The 18,496-nt window shown below is 40.2% G+C and overlaps 1 protein-coding gene across 6 annotated transcripts in view; it reads right to left on the minus strand.

Annotated features, from left to right (window-relative positions):
• The window catches only part of THSD7B (thrombospondin type 1 domain containing 7B), a 332,338-nt gene that overhangs the window by 204,795 nt on the left and 109,047 nt on the right, over positions 1 to 18,496 (minus strand). For all 6 annotated transcript variants that reach the window (XR_012623747.1, XM_074828561.1, XM_074828560.1 and 3 more), the window contains exons 4-5: positions 9,459 to 10,254; positions 313 to 564 (exon numbers count right to left, since the gene is read on the minus strand). Coding sequence is in view for 5 of the 6 variants with exons in the window: in XM_074828561.1 (XP_074684662.1) it covers positions 313 to 564; positions 9,459 to 10,254 (1,048 nt within the window). In the remaining variant the exon portion in view is untranslated. The remainder of the gene's footprint in view (positions 1 to 312; positions 565 to 9,458; positions 10,255 to 18,496) is intronic.

Here is an 18,496-nt window from a genome sequence, read left to right on the forward strand (position 1 = left end):
CTCAATTTTTAAAATATGAAAATATAAACTATAGTGGGTGTAATTTAAATTTATTTCTATATGTAAGTGTAATTATTGCAATAGCAGTAACGAGAATAGCAACAATTACAAGAATATTACTAACAATAAATAATACTGCTAATCATAGTTAACAATGATCAAATCAATGATCTTTCAGACACAGAGACAAAGCATGACCTGCAACCCTCTCCACACACAAACACCAAGCAAGGAAGATTTGCTTTGCACAAGGCAGTCACGAAACAGGGCCTTCTTTACTTCCAAAAATGGGGCTAAAAGCACTCGCTGTACCTGGGGCAAGGCTGCAGTAGCTCTTTCCCTCCCACGCTGCACGCTTCCCTCTCTTCCAGCTCCGGGCATGGCTTCCCGGTGCCCACCGCCACGCTCCTCACACCACGGTGCCGGCTCCTAAAGCCCGGGGCGAGATCTCCCCAGCCACAGGTCCGCGAGCAGGCGCTCCACGCGGACCACTCTGACGTCTCACAGTCTTTAGCGATGACACAGGACTTGAAGGTCAAAGGGACAGGATCTTGCATGCAGAGGCTGCAATAGGAACACAGTAAAACAGCTGAGGAGGTCTTGCTTAATAATTTTTTTTTTTTTTTTAAAGCCAAATCCCCAAAGAAGAAATCCATGGTCATTTGGGGTAAATCAGAAAACCTGCATCAACACCAGTACAATGAAAGTAAGAGGAGCTGTAGTGCAGCGCACATAATGCATTTTCAGGGAGTTCTGGGTGCAATCTTGCATGCTAAGCACTTTGTAAATAATATACCTCATTTATTTCAAGTTAAAACATATGCAAAAAGCACTATACTTGTTCCTGTGCAGTTAGAAACTCACAGTTTATCCAAGATGGAAAATAAAATCCAAGCCCCAGAGAAATACTGCCACTGGTAACCATTCCTACCACCCTACACACAGGACTAGCTGCCTACCATCCACCCATTCATCCAGGTGTCAGCACATCGTGCTGAGCAACTCTGCTCTTTTAAAAAATAATTAGTCACACACTAATAAAAAAGATATTGGTTCTATGAGGCTGTTATCAAACAAGGTCAGAGGGCTTCCAAACTTGATAAACCACCAGAGACCCAGGAATGCTGCAACTGTGGCTGTATTTTGGACTCAAATCACTCCTGCTGACATTAGGACATGATCCTTATTAATCCTGTAACACATCAAGACACCACACAAGGCCCAATACAACAGAAAACCAAATTTTAAGAGCTTCCAACTGTTGAGGTTTGGTATCAAGACACCAAGTCCCAGAAAAAAATTTCAAAGTTACAATAGCTCTTCACACTATAGAAAAGTATGGCAAGTGTAGCAAATACTTCTGGAAGAAGACAAACCTCCAGACCAAGGCCAGCATCCTTCCTTGCTCCTCCACTTCTGCCTCAGCCAGCTGATGGCTCTTCCTGCCCAGCACAGGCTGCGAGGGACCCCCTAGAGCACAGCTTCTGCTGCTTCACCTCACCCCAGCTGGAGATCAACCAGAGAGTCACCACTTTTCTCCCAAAATGAGAAAAAGACCTTTCTTGTCTCTCAAAGACCTTAGATAGCTGAGGTAACAGAGTGGGAAAGGATATACTGAAAGAGGACTGAGGTACATACAAGCAGAGATATCACTGAAGCACCACAAAGGATGGGACAGGCAAAAAAAGATGAAACCCAGAAAAAAGGAGTCACCAGGAAAAAAGGAACCAAGATTTTCTGACTTCTGCCTAGTGTTATATGGATGATGCAAATTGGCCTCCAAAATTAAGACCATACATGAACTCAGTGTGAACTCTCTCTAAATTTTCTTCTCCAGCCTCCAGTTGCTCATGGTCAGGCTTTTGCCAACTGTAAGGAGCAAATACAGGTACACTTAAAAGGTGTGAAATCCAGAGCTGCTGCCAGGGAACCAGCCATTACCTCACTTGGTATTACTTATAGCACAGTTTGACTAACCTAACTTTCTCTAAAGAAAATAGACTGGGGCAATCATTTCAGGATTGCAGGGCAGTCTCATAGAGGGAGCACAGAAGATAAAGGACATTCACTCACTTCTCCTCCAGTATAGAAATTATTCTTGTTTTCACAAAGGTCAGCAGGAATATTCCCACTGATACCTGATCAAGTTTGACAAGACCCTCAACTACCAGCAAAATACAACAATTTAGGGGCTTAAATTTATACTTAAAAAAAAAAAAAAAAAGTATAACAACTTTTTGTCTCAGTTTCTTCACCAAGAATAAAACTTATTAATCGCACAGGTGCTGTGAGGATGAATTTACTGAGGTTTATTTTAACAACTTCATGAAGTTGAAATAGCCTGTGATATAACCCCCTCAAAATAAAATTATTCTTGGTTACAACTCAAAAAGATGTCTTATTCCTCTATTACATGTCAAATGCAACTGATTGCAAAGCTGTCTCTGGTACAAAACGTCAATACTATTGAACCAAGGACTGAAAAATAATAATCATTATATCTGTATTTACTAACCCAGGGATTTTACATCTTGTTTGGAACAGTAGGTTAGGTGGAGTCACATGAATGGTAACTATTTCCTTTTTAATACTTTTTCAAAAGTTATTAGGTGAGCCACCCATGCCACAATATACCAGAAACAAGAATTCCTGATTTTTGAGTAGGTAAAATACAAATAGACAAATACATACAAATCACTGCCCTAGCTGATTGTACTAGAAAACTTGAGTTTATCTAAGAACACAGCATGAAGGGTAACTGATCTCACAAGTTAAAGAGTCATCAAAATTTTACATTCAGATACCAGTATGAAAACCCAAATTCATTTTTGGGGTTGTGCCACTGCAAAGGAGATTTAAGTCTTGCCTGATCTTTACTGAAGTACCAAACAAAATGAAGCCTTTAAAAATATGCTTTGGGGTCTTCTTTAAAATGAATATTGCTAACCCCAATTCTTAGCGAGACAATACCTACAATACCTTTCCCTAATGGATTCAAACCTATGCTAACACTCTGCCCAGCAATCATCCTTGATATTTGCAAAAGCTTTTGAAGTATGCAAAGACTGAATAGCTGTTTCCTTCCCTGAAAATCCCTCCACTGCTCCTACTATAAAAGGCTAAAGAGATAACTTCATTGACCTTAAGGTGAACAAGACGTCAAGATGGCAATTTCCATCTTTCTGCTCGAATAAATGTTTTTTGAGGGAGAATTACATGCAACGGCCCAACAGAAAGCGAATCTAATTAACTTGTACCTACTCATTCAGAGCCTCAAAGTCAAATTAACTGTGACACTGAGCAACACAAAGACAAACGTAAAAACATGCTTTTCCATGAAATTCAGACACAGTTTTTGATGTCACAGATGCATTTAGGACAATCTAATACAGACAAAGCCCAGACGTGCGAGACACTTGCCGATCTGAGGCTGCAAACCAGGCGTGTATTTGCGCTGCTGTGGCTGTATCCCAACTGGTAGGGAGAGGAAGGAGGTCTTAAGGATGGGAGAGACTACAAAAACCCTGTTTTTAAACAAACTTTCCACATATTAAGCTATCAGGTTAGATCTTCCTCTTCGGATTCAATCTAATAACCGTGACATAGTAGGATACTTATGTGATTAATGCTTTCTCTCTATGTTACATGCTTGGATTGATACTGTGAAACTACATGAACTGTTTCACAACGTACCTTACACTGCTTGTGGTATAAAATGGATATATTAGCAGATAACAGCGGCACAAAGCCTAACTCAGTCAAGTGGCAGAGCGCCCTCTTACTCTCTTGTGTAATGAAGAGGAATAAACCACGTACAAAAAAAACCCCACTAAACCAAAGGAAGCCTACTCATGCCTCTTTGACACTTGGTAGTCCTGGAGCAAGAAGAGGAGGAGGAGGAAAAGCTGCCCTGTGTGCCACTCCTACTGTGCAACTCCACGTCCCCCGTGGCTGTGTAAGTGCAGGCTGCTGCCAATGGAGCAGCACTGCTCTTCTCCTCCATCTCCAGACACACTCTCCCCAACAAGATACATTAATTGTGCAGTCCCAGGCTGAACCACACCAACTTTCCGTTCTGGTCAAAAAAGTAACCCACCAAAAAAAAAGTAAATTTTCTAACAGCTCAGTGCATCTGTGCTACATGCCTCACAGTCACACAGCCATCACATCCGCCACAAGGAAATGAGTGGAAACACATCTATCAGCAGGGAAAAAGGAGTGAGACCGTTCAGGAGCAGTGCATCATTAAATCAGGTTGGACACAGCATGGAAGTTATCCCTGGTTTCCTTTCTCAACCGTATCAATGCATTCAGAATGAAAGGTGAATGCATTTCCTTACATTAGAGGATGAGACAGGTGGCTATAGTTGAGCCTTTTATACTGAAAGGATCATCTCCAAAATAATTTGACACATTAAGAAGCTATCACCATGCCCACGCTGCTGGTATGGAAGGCAGCCCCAGGAGGACAGGGTACCTCTCCACAGCCAGGCTCTCTCCTAGCAGCTCAGGAAGGCTCCTGAGAAGTGCCAAGCCTGGTCGGAGAACACACGCTCAAATCCACATAGTACAATGCAAGAAAATTCTGAAGTGAGCTAAGCTACGCCGATAACAACACATTTCCATTTTTCCCCTTCTTCTAAAGTCATCTCCTATTCTGTAATCAATGACCCAACCTTACAGGCTGCTGGAATAAATAAACACTACCTGCTCTTTGCACTTGGCTAATGATATTACGGTCTAATAATGGACACAGTTTTGCCATGTTTCTAACGGCATCCAAATACTTTTTTCCCTCAGGAAACTGGCAGACAGTGTTAACAGGCATACTTTCAAGCATTCATAATTTTAGGGTTCTCAAGGGCTGCCAGGGCTATTTTGGATGCTGGCAATACCATATATTCAATCTGTGCAGAAGAGGCTTCTTTGGCAGAAGAAACACCACCAGCCCCTTCTGCACCAGGGTGGTAAGGAAGACAGAAATCTTTGCCTGCCATACAACTGACCAAAGGGAAGGGGAGCTGGGAGACCTGTAATCCAAACAAACACAGAGCTTTGGTGTCTAAGATGTCTATTTTGGTATCTCCAAAACTTAATGCACCAGATCCTCTGTTTCAATTACAAATAAATGCTGACTTACATTTGTGCTACCTAGGCAGACATTGAAATCTTAGGGATATAGAAGCAGCTGGCTTTCAGCACAATTTGAAAACAGAAGAAAAATGCCCAATTATTATTGGACACTGTTTCTAAAATGTTACTTACTGAAATGAAAAAAGCAGCCACTGTTCCTTTGTTTCATGTGCTTTTAATAAAAGCAAACAAAATGAGAGATAAAACTTTCTATAAGAGCACTAGAAAATAAAATCTCCTTCTTATCCGATAGCCCAGGGATTTGTTTTCAAGCCTGAGCACCAAGGCTTGATTCCTGTATCTGCTGGGAGGAATGTGAACACGCATCTCCTCTCCCAGATCAGAATCATAACCATCAGAGAGCATATTACAGCACCTCGTTTCTACCTCTGGACTGCAAAATTTTGTATTCATCCAGAGAACAGAAGAATGTCAACACTAAAAACTGCAAATAATTTTTTCCTAAAAACATACAACAGCACAGTGGTTAAGCACAATCCACTAGCAAATGGATAATGGAAATTCAAATTACAGAGGCAAACAAAAGAGCTGAATGCTGCTCTACCTCAGCCTTGACGGATGGGTTATCCCTTGACTGAGTTTGACCTGAATTCTCACTTACAAAAGCAAAGTAAACAGAAAACGAAATCCAGCTCTATTGTATCATTGTTGTCATCTTACTTGTAGAATTAAGAGTTTAAGAAATAAGTATCTAAGAAGACTCATAATCCAAATAATAATAATAAAAAAAACCCTAAACCTGTTTGCTCCTGACTTTAACTTAGTATATTTAGTGAGCACACACATCAGGTTAGAAAATCAGGTTAAATTTATTCAGAATTTCAACGTCTAGCCATGGGTACTCATTTCACTAAGTTACAATTTAGTGCCTACCCTAAATAATTATTTTTTTATTAAAAAAAAGGAACACAAGTGCCTTTGTCTCATTATTCAGTAGATTTTTACAACTGCGACAAGACAGAAAACCAAAAGGAGCAGAAGTTCTACCACACATTTCTTGCAACTTTTTCAGAGATTTTTTTTTTTAATGCAAGGAAGTGCTTATGTCTGAATTTGTTACTGGATATGAGATTTAACGCAAAACTCAAACTCTTTTCTGAAACAGTGAAATCTGAATTCTATCTGAAACAGTATGCAAAAAAAAAAAGTCCAGCTTTTTAAAATAGAATCTTTAAAAGCTTCAAATCAGATCCATAAAATCATTCTATTTTGTTGTTATTCCTTATTTTCACAAATACAAAGTTGCTACACCAAAATTGTTTCTGAGCAGAAATGAACCTGTCTCAAGGTCTATTGATGTTCTGATGTTCAACCGTCTTCAAGTGTTTTCAAAAAGGTCTGTCTCTTCCTTTCCTCTTCCTTTCTTCCCTTCTCCTTCCATTTTAACAAACGTAGAACCTCCAGACTGAAAAATATTTCATCAAGAACATTCCTCAACTCTGTTTCCCTGATACAGCATGTCCAGTCTTCCATGTGCTGGTGCTCCTCTCCAAGAAATTCCTATTTACAGTTTTTACTTTGAAAACTGCTACCTATTTCACAAGAGAAAGGATGCCCCATCTGCCAGTCCAATCAATGGCAAACTTCTTCAGGAGGAGGCCAAAATGAATGTCCTCCCTGTAATCCAGCACCTGTAAGAAGTGAATGCGTTCAATCTTTTAGTCTTTAGAAAACAGCTTGCACTCAAGCCCACCAAAATCCAATTTTTGGCAAAAGACTGTTCTTTCATGCCGAGGAGTGTACCAGGTACCCTCTCCCGTCGGTGAGCACAGCAGCTGCTGCTGCTCGCCGGTCTCACTGGCTGCTCCGCAGCCCTGAGATTAGACACCAGTAAATTAAACAACCTTGATAACAAAGCAGGCATCTTTGCCATTGCATTATAAATTAGGAGGCGAGATGAGCATACGGTTGCTCTCCTCACGTGGCGGTTAGCTGACCGCTCCAGTTATCTGCTGCTTCCCTGCAAGAACCCGGCAGCGGCAGGAGGCAGGGTGGTGCCAAAGCCCTGGCAGAGCAGCAGCTCAGAGCCCGCCGGTAAAGCATGTCTTGGGATACTCCCTCTCTCTCACCTCAGTTTTCCAGAAATTAAATTTGTATCTCTCACTGGTCCTTACTCGACAGTGTTAGTTGAAATAGGAAACCTCAGCCAGGAAAATGAAAAAGCACAAAAAAGGCACTTCTTTCCAGTTTTACAGCAGATGCTTGGCTGCCTGCCAAACCCCGCTACAGGGTTATGCAAATGCATTTACTCTTCTTTATCAGTAGCCAAAATAGCATCACTCTTGTAAAGCAACATCTGCAAGATCGGGTCCATTCTTCAGAAGAATGGCAGCAAATATGCTGCACAACAAAGCAAGGAGGACATTACTGCGGGATGCTTAAAGGGAGGTGTCGGATTTGATATCAGTGACACTCTGGCCCTGCAATTAAACGTGGATTCAATTTTAGGCTGGATTTTTAGGTTTGGATTTTAGGTCCAAAAGGAAAAAGGAAAAGTGTGTGACTATCTGGACACTGTAATATGTTGTGACCTTTTTCCCTCTATTCAATCAATGAGGTTTCCTCTTGTATTTGGAGTAAGAGTAAGGGATGGGTCAGACTCAGCTCTCTGCAGTAAATCTGAGACTCAGTCTCAGCAAAAAAAGTCTGCCAGGAGGCAGCTAATGGAGTTGTACACTCCCAAAAAAGGGGCTGGATCAGCAAAAAAACCCCAGAAAGGAGCAAGGAAGAAGACAGCTCGATCAAGAGTAGAGTCACTAAAACTAAAGCTCCCAGAACCCTCTGCACTGTCATCCAGAAATTGAATGTATAACTTACACAGCAGCACAACAAAGAGAAAACATTTATAGAATCAGTGTCTTCCATTACCTATTCTTACAGTGAATATAGCAGTGAGCATGTGAGGGCAGAGTGAGTGAAATTTTAACAAAGTCAGGATCTCCTTCCCAGAGCCTCTGATAAGGAATGAGATACAAGAGGCAGAAGAACAGATAACAAGTGTTAGCAGACATAAACCTGCTGCTGGTCGCACGGCAGCATAAATCACAAGTGACTCCATTAAAGTCAAGCAGCTACATGAGCATAAAATCTGTATATTTAGAATCAGCATATATTTAGAGACAAGTAATAAAGTCAAGATGTTGGAAACTGCTGGAACTGTTCACAAAGCTCGACTTTTTTCCAACCAATAAAAAAAACCCGTACTTTGCTACAGGTGTAATAGAAGGGGGTAAGAAAAAGGTTAGAATGTATATTTTCACCTCAGTATGTGTGCAAAACCACTGCAGACATTAACAGGGGTAGAGAATTGGACATAACCCCTTCTCTCTGCCATTGCAGTTTTTGCAGGTGCCAGGAGCTATAGATTACTGAGAAACATACTGATTTCTGCAAAATTCAGGAGCAGGATTTTTCAAGAACTTCTAATATCCTTGAAAAACAGAACACAAGAAGTTACCCAGAAACCTTGATTTTCTCAGAACTCACTCAATTTCTCAGTCATCTATAGCTCCTGGCACCTGCTCAAATCCAACCTGAAGTCAAATGGCAGAGCTTAGATAGCTTAAATTTAAATGCAAGAAATTGAGAGAATAAACCTTTCCATTATTTGCTGCACATTACTGTAACCTTCACATTTGAATTACAGCAAAGCAACCTACATAAACTAAGAGAAATCATTCTATAAAACACATGAGGACAAGAGAGAGAAGCAAGTCATGTATCTGGTATCAGCATCCAAGAGTTACACCCAGACAAGAAGGCTCCTCAGTAAGCAGGAGAACAACCACAGGTTTGCTTACTGATCTATCCTTACAAGAAATACCTTCTAGCAAACTCGCAAGGCCAAAGTTTTCAGACTCATTTTTTCCAGTGTTGATTTGTAAGAATGAAGGAGTTTAAGTTGGTGGAATTTTAGCCGCTTCTGCCAAATATATGCAGTACATGACTGAGAATGAAACCTCCCTCTCCCACAGCCAGGGCCCAGCAACAGTACGAAGTGATATATAATTCCATTTCCTCGATGTTTCCTCAAAACAACAAAAAACCCAGATGAGAATTATTAAAAACATAAAATGAATTAAACAGTCACAAATCGTAGAAGAATGCAAAATATTCAGCATATGCTAGCTTTACAAGAAGGGAATTAAATCAAAAAAAAAAAAAAAAGACCATAAAGAAAACACATAAAAATTTGCATTTAAAACTCAAGAATGGGAGCATGTTTGCTGTGCTGCTGCCACACAGACCAAGCGCTCCGTCAAACAAATCCACTGGGGATGAAACAAAAGACAAAGCACCCTTACCTCAGTGCTGCGTTTTTTCCATCGCTCCTTACACACCTGACCTGCCTGGTTTGGTAACCGATCTCCACCTCCCGGGGACGGTGGTGGGGTTTATAGCCTTGAAGTCCGGACGTGCTTCGCTCTCCAGAGTCCAAACTCAAATCCTGCATAGTCCTCCCCGCCAGGTCGACGTCTTTAGGATGGGGCAGCTGGCATTCGCCCCAAGACCCCACTCGGAGGCTGTAGGTGTGCTCCTCCTCCCCGAGAGGACAGGCGGGAGCGCCACAGGCTCTGGATTCAGTCAGATTTGGGCACGGGGCACCCCCATAGAGAGGAGGAGCGATGACCGCCCGCATCCGGTGCTGCAAGCTCTTGGCGCAGCCCGTGCCACACTCAGACCAGCTGGAGAACTCGGACACGACGCAGTCCCGCGGGCAGGGCACCAGGCAGGCTTGCTCAGCGGGAGGCTGTGGTGTGAAATACTCACATATTTCGTTGGTGACAATGGTTCTGTTCAGCTTCTGGAGGCAGCGGACGCTCCGGTGCTGCAGCCCGTGCTGCGCGGTGACGCAAGCCCCGGCTCCCACCTCACCACCAGCAAAGGGGACAAGCCCACACCTTTCCCATCCCAAAACCTCCCACTCAAACAGCTCCAGGTGCCAGTCGCAGACTTTAAAGCACCTCCTCTGGCTTTCGGGTTTGTCCTTCTGGTCGCAGTTCGCGTGGTACGCTGTCCAGCCCTCTACGTGGGTGCACCAGACGGCCCGACTCCGGACACCCCCTGAGCCGCAGTCACCGACGCACCGGCCCCAGTGACCTGCAAAAGAGGGGATGTTGAGAAATGCCATGCAATACTCCTGCCACGGATCTGTCCTGACACCCAGTAGCAGCCAAACCATACCCTGCCATGTATTAAAAAGTAACTATCAGGTGGACCCTAAAATTGGATAAATGCTTCCTAAAGGCTGCAAGTCATTTCTCCTCCCAGCGTACTCACATCACTAGACCACTTGGAGAAACTAGCAGGGAAAAAAAAAATGCCCCACAACATCTCAAATTAAAGGCAGGCCAGGCACATTTCTGTAGCAGTAAAATGCATCCCAAAGCCTGAGGAAATATGAATATTTAATTTCACTTGTACAAATGGATATAAAAATGATCATAAAGGAACAATAATCTAATAGGAAAAGAAAGTCAAGTTAGATAAGAGGAAAACAGTCTTAATAGAGCAATTAGTCAATGGAATAAACTGCACTGGGAAGCAGCTGAATCATCATCCGCAGTGATAAAACAGTGAGGATAAATACTATGAAAATAAGAACATACTCTTAATAGGAGTTTGAAATGGAGGAACTGACTTGGTGTGACAGTGTATGTGCTGCAGGATAGGTCCCGCCAGGCGCCGCTCTGAGAGCAGAGCCCCGACAGCAGAGAAGGCCCCTCATGTGCATCGACTTCTGAATTACCCGGGGATGTACAGCGAGGAAGTCATTTCTGTTTGCAGCACGTGGCACTATAAGCGGTTGTAAAGCTAGTTGTTCAGGAAGAGAGATTAAATTGAAATTAAACCCAGCGATGTCACTTTTATTTCTGGAGCACATGAATACATATACGTAATCGTATGAACCTTATTTGAGGATTTGCAAGTGAACATAATCAGACATAGCTAAATAGAAAGATTCTTCTGTGACCATACTGTTCAAGAAAAATCCACCAAGCCAAAAAAAAATAATTTGAGGGCTATAAAGTACAAAATTGCTTACAAACTGCAAAGAAAACGTAGAGAAAAGCACTGAGGCTGAATTTTAAGATATTAAAGGGATTTTGATGATCATGTCTCAAGAGGGTCTCATCTCATTTCTAAGTTTAAAAACTTTCCAATACCTCATAACAGAGCCATTTCACTCGGTAAGAACATTGCATATATAATTCTTGCTTGAAAATACACTGCAACTACCCTATCTTTTGTATTTTTTCAAGGCAGAAAATGAACTTACAATAAATAGGTCGATTTATATTAAGAAATGCTACTGCAGTCAAGTTTTTTTAAATTGATTTTAAAACTACCGGAATCAGTTACAAGCTTACACTACAAAATCAAACACACACATAAAAACCAAAACCAGCCCCATAATGGCTGCAATTATAATCCAGGTATTTCATCCAGCTGACGGCAGTTTTGTTGGTGAACCCGTTGTTTTTTCTTCATGAATAGAGGCATATACTCCAGAGCCAGGGGCTTGACATTGTGTAATAAAAAATAAAAATAAATAAATAAAAATTCCTGTCCTTTTTTCATCGTTAATAAATAAATAAATAGGAATTGGATATAGCTGAGCTTCTCCTCCAACACATCCCATGCTCTTGCCATGTCCCTTCTGTGGGCGCTCCTCCTCCCTCATCCTTCAGGCTAGGACTGCAACTCTGCCCTTGGTCCGGCACCTTCTCCCATGGTGGACAGGCAGGAGGCAAGCGGGGTTTTCAGAGTCACCAGTGAGAGCTCCAGCTTTTGTTGAATCCTTCAGGCTACGTGAAAAATCTTTGTCCCCTTTGTGCCTCTGTTTCACAGCAAAAGATATCAGCCCAAGGTAAGGACTAAGCCATGACACATAACTTGAACAGAGAAAGCCATCATCAAACTGTGCTGTGCTCTACAAGCTGTACTGCATTAACAACAGGCTTTCAACAGAATCCAATGTGCTTAAAAACTGAATATTCAGAAAAAGAAATCTTTAAATACGAGTTTGAAGTCCAGTTACATGAAGAGGTCCATTGACAATTTAAATGTTCATCCTTGATACTTCACCTTGATCTAAAATAGTATTCTTATACAAATGCCAACAAGATTCAAAACCAGACATCATATTATATGTATACTGTCATCCTACTAAATATAATAGTCAAAATTCAAACCTCAAATACTAGGTGGCTTTTTATTTAGCAGAGGAAAGTAGCTAAACATTGCAATGTAGTTATATCTTGAGCTTATTTTGGCATTCATTTCTCTGAAGCAGTACAGCAAATGCAGCTTAATTTTTTGAGATGTGAAAGTTTCAGTTCAGGAAAAGTGTGGTTTTTGCCGGTTTGTTTTTAAAGCAAAAATCCAAGAGTAATACTGCTTCACTTCAGCATTGAGCATAATGGTATTTTACTCATTATTAGGACCTTGAAACAGATTACACCAATTAAGGATTTACTACTTACGTCTTAGGATAGCAAACAGCATTAAAAATAGCATTAGAATTCCCCCATGGAGTAATATAAAGCAGTTGTAGCAGAGGACTGGCCAAATTACACTCACCAAACCTGCCACTGCTCTTCAACTACTGCACAGAACTCGTCTCCTTAGTACTTTTTATACATTTCTGGGTGTTGCTCGTGAAGTACTCTATGTAGTAGCTACAGATTTACCAGTCCTTACATTAACAGAATAGAGACACATGCAGCAGAAACCAGAAGCAGCCATTATTTAATGTCAGACATGAATTTAGAATGAAAAATTACCACAAAAAAAGAGTAAGCAAGGACTCATAAGTAATTACACTATCGTTAGACACATCACAATTTGCAATTATTCTCTGGCAAACACGCTAAAAATGTTGCCTGCTCTTCGCATACAAGAAAAAAAAAAGCATGAAAAATAATGTTAAAAATCAGATGCAAATCACATTACCATAGATTTTTTTTCACTTCCTGATGATCTCTTCAGGACACAACAGTAAACTTATCCACAATGTTTCATTGTTTAGTTAAATATCCTGTTCTGTAGCCTAAATGAGGAGAAGGATGTAAATACTTCCTAGTCAATAGTCTGCTTTGTAATTAGAATTTAATTATTTTTAGAAGAGTCATGTTAAATTTACACTTTCCTTGAAATAAATCTGAGTCAATTAAAAGAAACATCTCAGCACAATGTGAATAATAATATCAACTACATTTTATTAAAAATCCTCTGGAATTTAAGCATCAAAAGCCCAAACTTCAGAAAGATGCTTTACAATGGGAGGCTACTGGTAATTAAAACAGAAGACTAAATAAAATGAAATATATTTCACAGTGATCTGTCTACAGAAAGTACAAAAAGCTGAAGATAAAGGATAGATACTGTCCATCTCCTAACTATTGTAACCTCATGAGATGCTGGATGGATGTTTGATCTCATCACAGCGGGACACAGGGGGGAGAAGAACAGACTGCGGACATACGTTGAAATAGGGGAGCTCCCAGCTGGATATAAGGAAAAACCTCATCCCTGTGAGGGTGACCCTTGGAACAGGCTGCCCAAGGGACAGCAGAATCTCATCCTTGGAGGATTTCAAGATCTGACTAAGCAAAGCCCTAAGCAATCTGGTGTGAATTCAATCGTGAACCTGCACCATGCAGGAGGTTCGACCAGATGACCTCCCATGGTCCTTTCCAACCTGGATTGCTCCATGAAGGAGCATCTAATTGAAAGTAAGGCTTTGTCCACTAAGATGCCAAAAAAAGCTTTTCACTAAAAAACACCACTGATATCTGCAAAGTACCAAGGAACATGCAACAGCACAAATAAATCTATTAGTCAACCAAACCAAAGAGAAATTCAATCAAATCACTATTTCCAAAAACTTGCTGACTTGTGCAAAAATTTTAAGACAGTGGGATATCTTTGTTTATGGGAAACTGTAAACAAATAGGGTTGACATAGCGCTGAGAGATATGGCGTAGATGGGAACTGGCAGTGCTAGGTTAATGGTTGGACTAGATGATCTTCAAGGTCCTTTCCAACTTAGTTGATTCTGTGATTCTGTGAAGACATCCCACTGTCTCTTACAAGACATCTATAACACTACAAGTAACAATGACATCAAAGGGATTAATAAATCAAGATAATATAAATATATCCTCTAGTATAATATTCTATATTTTATAGTAATATTAATAGTATTGATATTAATTACTATATTAATTATTACTATATTACTATATTGTTATATAATATGTCATAAAGAAAAACTACATTGTTCTGTTTGCCATCTTTTATCAGCCAGAAAGAATACAGTACTATCATCCCATACAGCTGCTCTAATTCTGTTAAAAGCACGCAATAACACAGCAATTGTAGTTTATATGATGTAGTGTGCACTGATTTGCTCTTCCTGCCTGCAAGACCTACCTACAACTATGCAATAATTATGTCTGAAAGGATACAGTGACATCTGCTCTCTGACACACAGGTCACAGAAGCGTAAGGCAAGCAGGCTATTCAGACAATAATTACATATTACAGACAAAATGAAACACCACTAAACATCAAATCTAAAATAGAAATCCCAATAAGAGCCGCTTAATAAGTATGTTATTGCTTAATAAGGACTGCTACAATAATTATGCTCTGTTCAATGTAACATGTAGCTTAATTGCAACCATTTCACCATCTGAGAATTCATTCAACAATAAGCATCTTCCACAATTATTATGCCCCTGTAGCTATGTACTAATTTGCAAACTTCGGACAAGATCAGCCATCAGTTAAATAGTGTATTGTGGTAGTAATTTATTTCAAACAGGTAATAGATATGATCCAATTCACATCCGATACATAAAACGGTGAAGGAACAGTGAAAAAAATTAATGGACAATCACTGGAACAGTCCTCCTATTTTTACACTTTTTAATTTGTCTTTCAGTTTAAGTATCAAATTTAGAAGCAATTGTTCTAGACCTTAACAATTTGATTTTAAACAGAATCTCCTAATTCTTAGACAAAGATCCACAAATATCATAACAGAGACGTACGACTTCATTAATGTCTGGCTGAAGAATAACTCCACCAGATGTGATCGTGATTCCAGAAGATCACTGCAGTGTCCACTTTCACTGAATACTTCTGCTTGAAACATCATATAACCACTTTGGATGTCATTCTAGCATCCTTCCACCAGAGCATGTTTATATGAAATGGAGAGCTCCAACTCATTCTGCTATTTCTGAGAACAAGTAACTACTGACTCAAACAAAACATGAGCTTTATTCCTAATGGCATTACAACCAATTAGACTTAACTATCAGCAACAGTGGCAAAAAATAAGTTCCACTGAGTTGGTTCCCTCAGAACTGATTATTTTATGAGAAGTTGAGATTTATGTAATTTTTATGTAATTTTATGAGAATTATGTATTTTTTATGAGACTTGGACATATATTTATGTATTATGAACCAAACTGTAAAAACTACCATATATTTTCTCACCACTATTTTTTGGGGCATGACGCAAAGACATATTATGCCAAAAAAAATATTTCTAATGATTCGGACAAAGATCTTACTATGCTGATAAAAGTCATATCATTTGCATATTATGCACCATCCATGTCAGTGTACTCAGTCCAGTCACATTTTTTTCTTGCAGACTAATAAGATTAAAATCTTTGGGACCAACTCCATACAGAGTCTATGATAGCAGATCTGATAAGTTTAGGTATTTTATATTACAAAGTAATATTAGTATAGCTATGGTTAGCATAACTGCCCACTCCCCTGCTTTCTGGAAGAGCCCTCCTGTATTCCTGCCCTGCATCCACTGCCACATCTCATCCAAAACACAGCTTTTTCTTCCTTGCCCCCACTTAACTATCCCAATTATTTTGCTATTTATTAACAGCAATTCAGTAAAACACCTTCTACTATAATCTATATGAAAGATGCTATACAAAATAAAGGACTATTGTACTATTTGTAATGTGTCACACAGGACGTATAAAATTCCTCTGATTCCTGGGATTAATTTTAAATACCTGCAGCACTTTTTTAAACTGTCATGACCTACACAAATGAGTAATTCAGCAGCTTAGTTATTCATCTTATTTTAGATCTGAATAAAAGTGAAGTTTAGTGACTTATAGCCATGCAGCAGTTTGTTCCAATTTTACATTTCAGGTTTTCCCCTTATTACCCACATGCGGTAACACTCAAGACACACTCCAGCAAGAAAGACATTCTGCAGCAAAATGTAATGAACACTGCTGTTTATGAAAATTCAGTGATTTACTAACCCCTTGGCACTTGAAGGCAGGACTTCTCAATATTAAGCACTAATGTAAACTGCATTAGCTGAGCTACTCAATCATGTGCCCACACCCTGGAGACGGCTCAGGGAAAAATATTCTTTTCTTTCAACTCTCAGTTAAAAAATAAATAAAAAAAAAATTAAAAACCAACCCACACATTCCAAAACATTTCTGTAATACTCATCTGACACATTTTGAGGGTTCACGAAAACAGATTTCTTGCCCTGATAGGAGCTGACATTAGGAGATGAGGCCATAATGTATATAAATTTATGTATACTGTAAAAACAAAAAGCATAAATAGATGTTATCAGCAGATTACAACTATGAGTAGTTTACTGCATATGAGATTAAAAACATCTCAGTACTGGATTATAGACAGTTATAATTAAACTCTGACCTTTTTAAAATTCCAAACATCTATGATAACAGATTCCTTTTAAAACATAATGGCCTTTATAAGGTGTTTGTAATTGTAACCTTAATAGAAAAAGCAACTGAAAAATGTTTCTTCTTTCACTCCACCTTGAGTTTGGGACTTATATTCCCCAATGGGAACTGTTATTTCCCTGTGAAAAACATCCATAACCAATACAACACCAGTTATACTGCATCTCCTGCCACACAGACCACCCGGCTTACCAGTGGGGAACCTCAAGAGATACATGGGCGTTGGTGGACACCCATCTCAATGATACCTTCTTCTGATCTCCAGAGTCCTCTCTATTTACATTTAAATCTTCTCCCCAGACCACAGGAAAGCTCAGATCCCTCCAAACACAACCAGGTAAGAAGTCGAGTTCTATTCTGATATTTGCAGGGAAGCAGAAGGGAGTTTGATATATTTGTAAATGGGATTATTTCATATTTGCCTGTAGGAACTGGGGGATTCAGAAGGCCCACTCCAGTTTTATACAGGTCCTTACACTACTGGTTTTACACCAGCAAGCTTTGCACAAGGCTTCTTCAGCTTTTCCATACATTGGCTTCCCCTCATCACCCTTCACATAGGCAGTCACTCCAAATCATTTTTCCAGCATGCAAAGCCCAGGTTTCACCCCAGGTCCACCTTCCTGCTAACAGCCCAGCACTGGTTAGGATCACTGCAGGGCGACACACTCAGCTCTGGAAGAGACCACCCCATCCACATCTCCACAACGAACCTTACCAAACAACCTCAAGATGCGCACTAACACGCTCATAAGGGAACCACACCAGGAATTTCGCTGGCCAAAGTTCACCGCTCTGGGAGAGGGCCTCAGTGGGGCAGCTGGGGGGAAGCATTGGTTCAACGTCTGCTTGGTATTCGAGCTCCAAGACACACAGAGAACACTTACATTAATTCTACAATAACTCGTTACCTGGCAGACACCAAAGATACTGCCATCCCTTCTCCTGAGTTGTGACAACTGTGGTTTCTAATTTTCTTACTCTTCCATGAAGCTTAAATTATACTTGTCCATTAAAATAATAGCAACGTGCTGTTTTTCAAAACTTTAAAAATTTAAATAATTTTTTTTCACAAAAAAAACTGTCTCACATAAAAAGTTGTGAAATAATACAGCAATCTGAACACCTGTAAAACCAAAGTATCAGAATTTACTTCACATGCACATAATCACAGTAACGTGTGCATCCCTCTCCAGACATCATTTTAAGGGAGAACTACATTTTTTCTGCTCAGCTTCATGCTATTCCCAACTTACATATTTTATAACCCACTACAACACAGAAGCCAGTATACTTTTTCAGATACTACAGCAATCAATATGCCATGGTAAAGGAATCAAAACCCAGAATTGCACACGGAGGTGCTACCAAGCCTGGCTGGGGTTAAATGGTGGAATTGCATTAACTCCCCCTCAGCCAAGCTGACCTGTACATGCCTACAGATGTGTTACAAGGGGATATTCTCCAGGTGGGACCTCTGATGAGCCTCAGCTGGGCAGCCTCTCTGCCCGTGGGTACCCCCCCTTGCTCCAGAGCTGAAGTGGGGCTGCCCAAAGCTCT

The sequence above is a fragment of the Strix aluco genome, chromosome 6, assembly GCF_031877795.1.
Source record: "Strix aluco isolate bStrAlu1 chromosome 6, bStrAlu1.hap1, whole genome shotgun sequence".
NCBI classification, from domain to species: domain Eukaryota; kingdom Metazoa; phylum Chordata; class Aves; order Strigiformes; family Strigidae; genus Strix; species Strix aluco.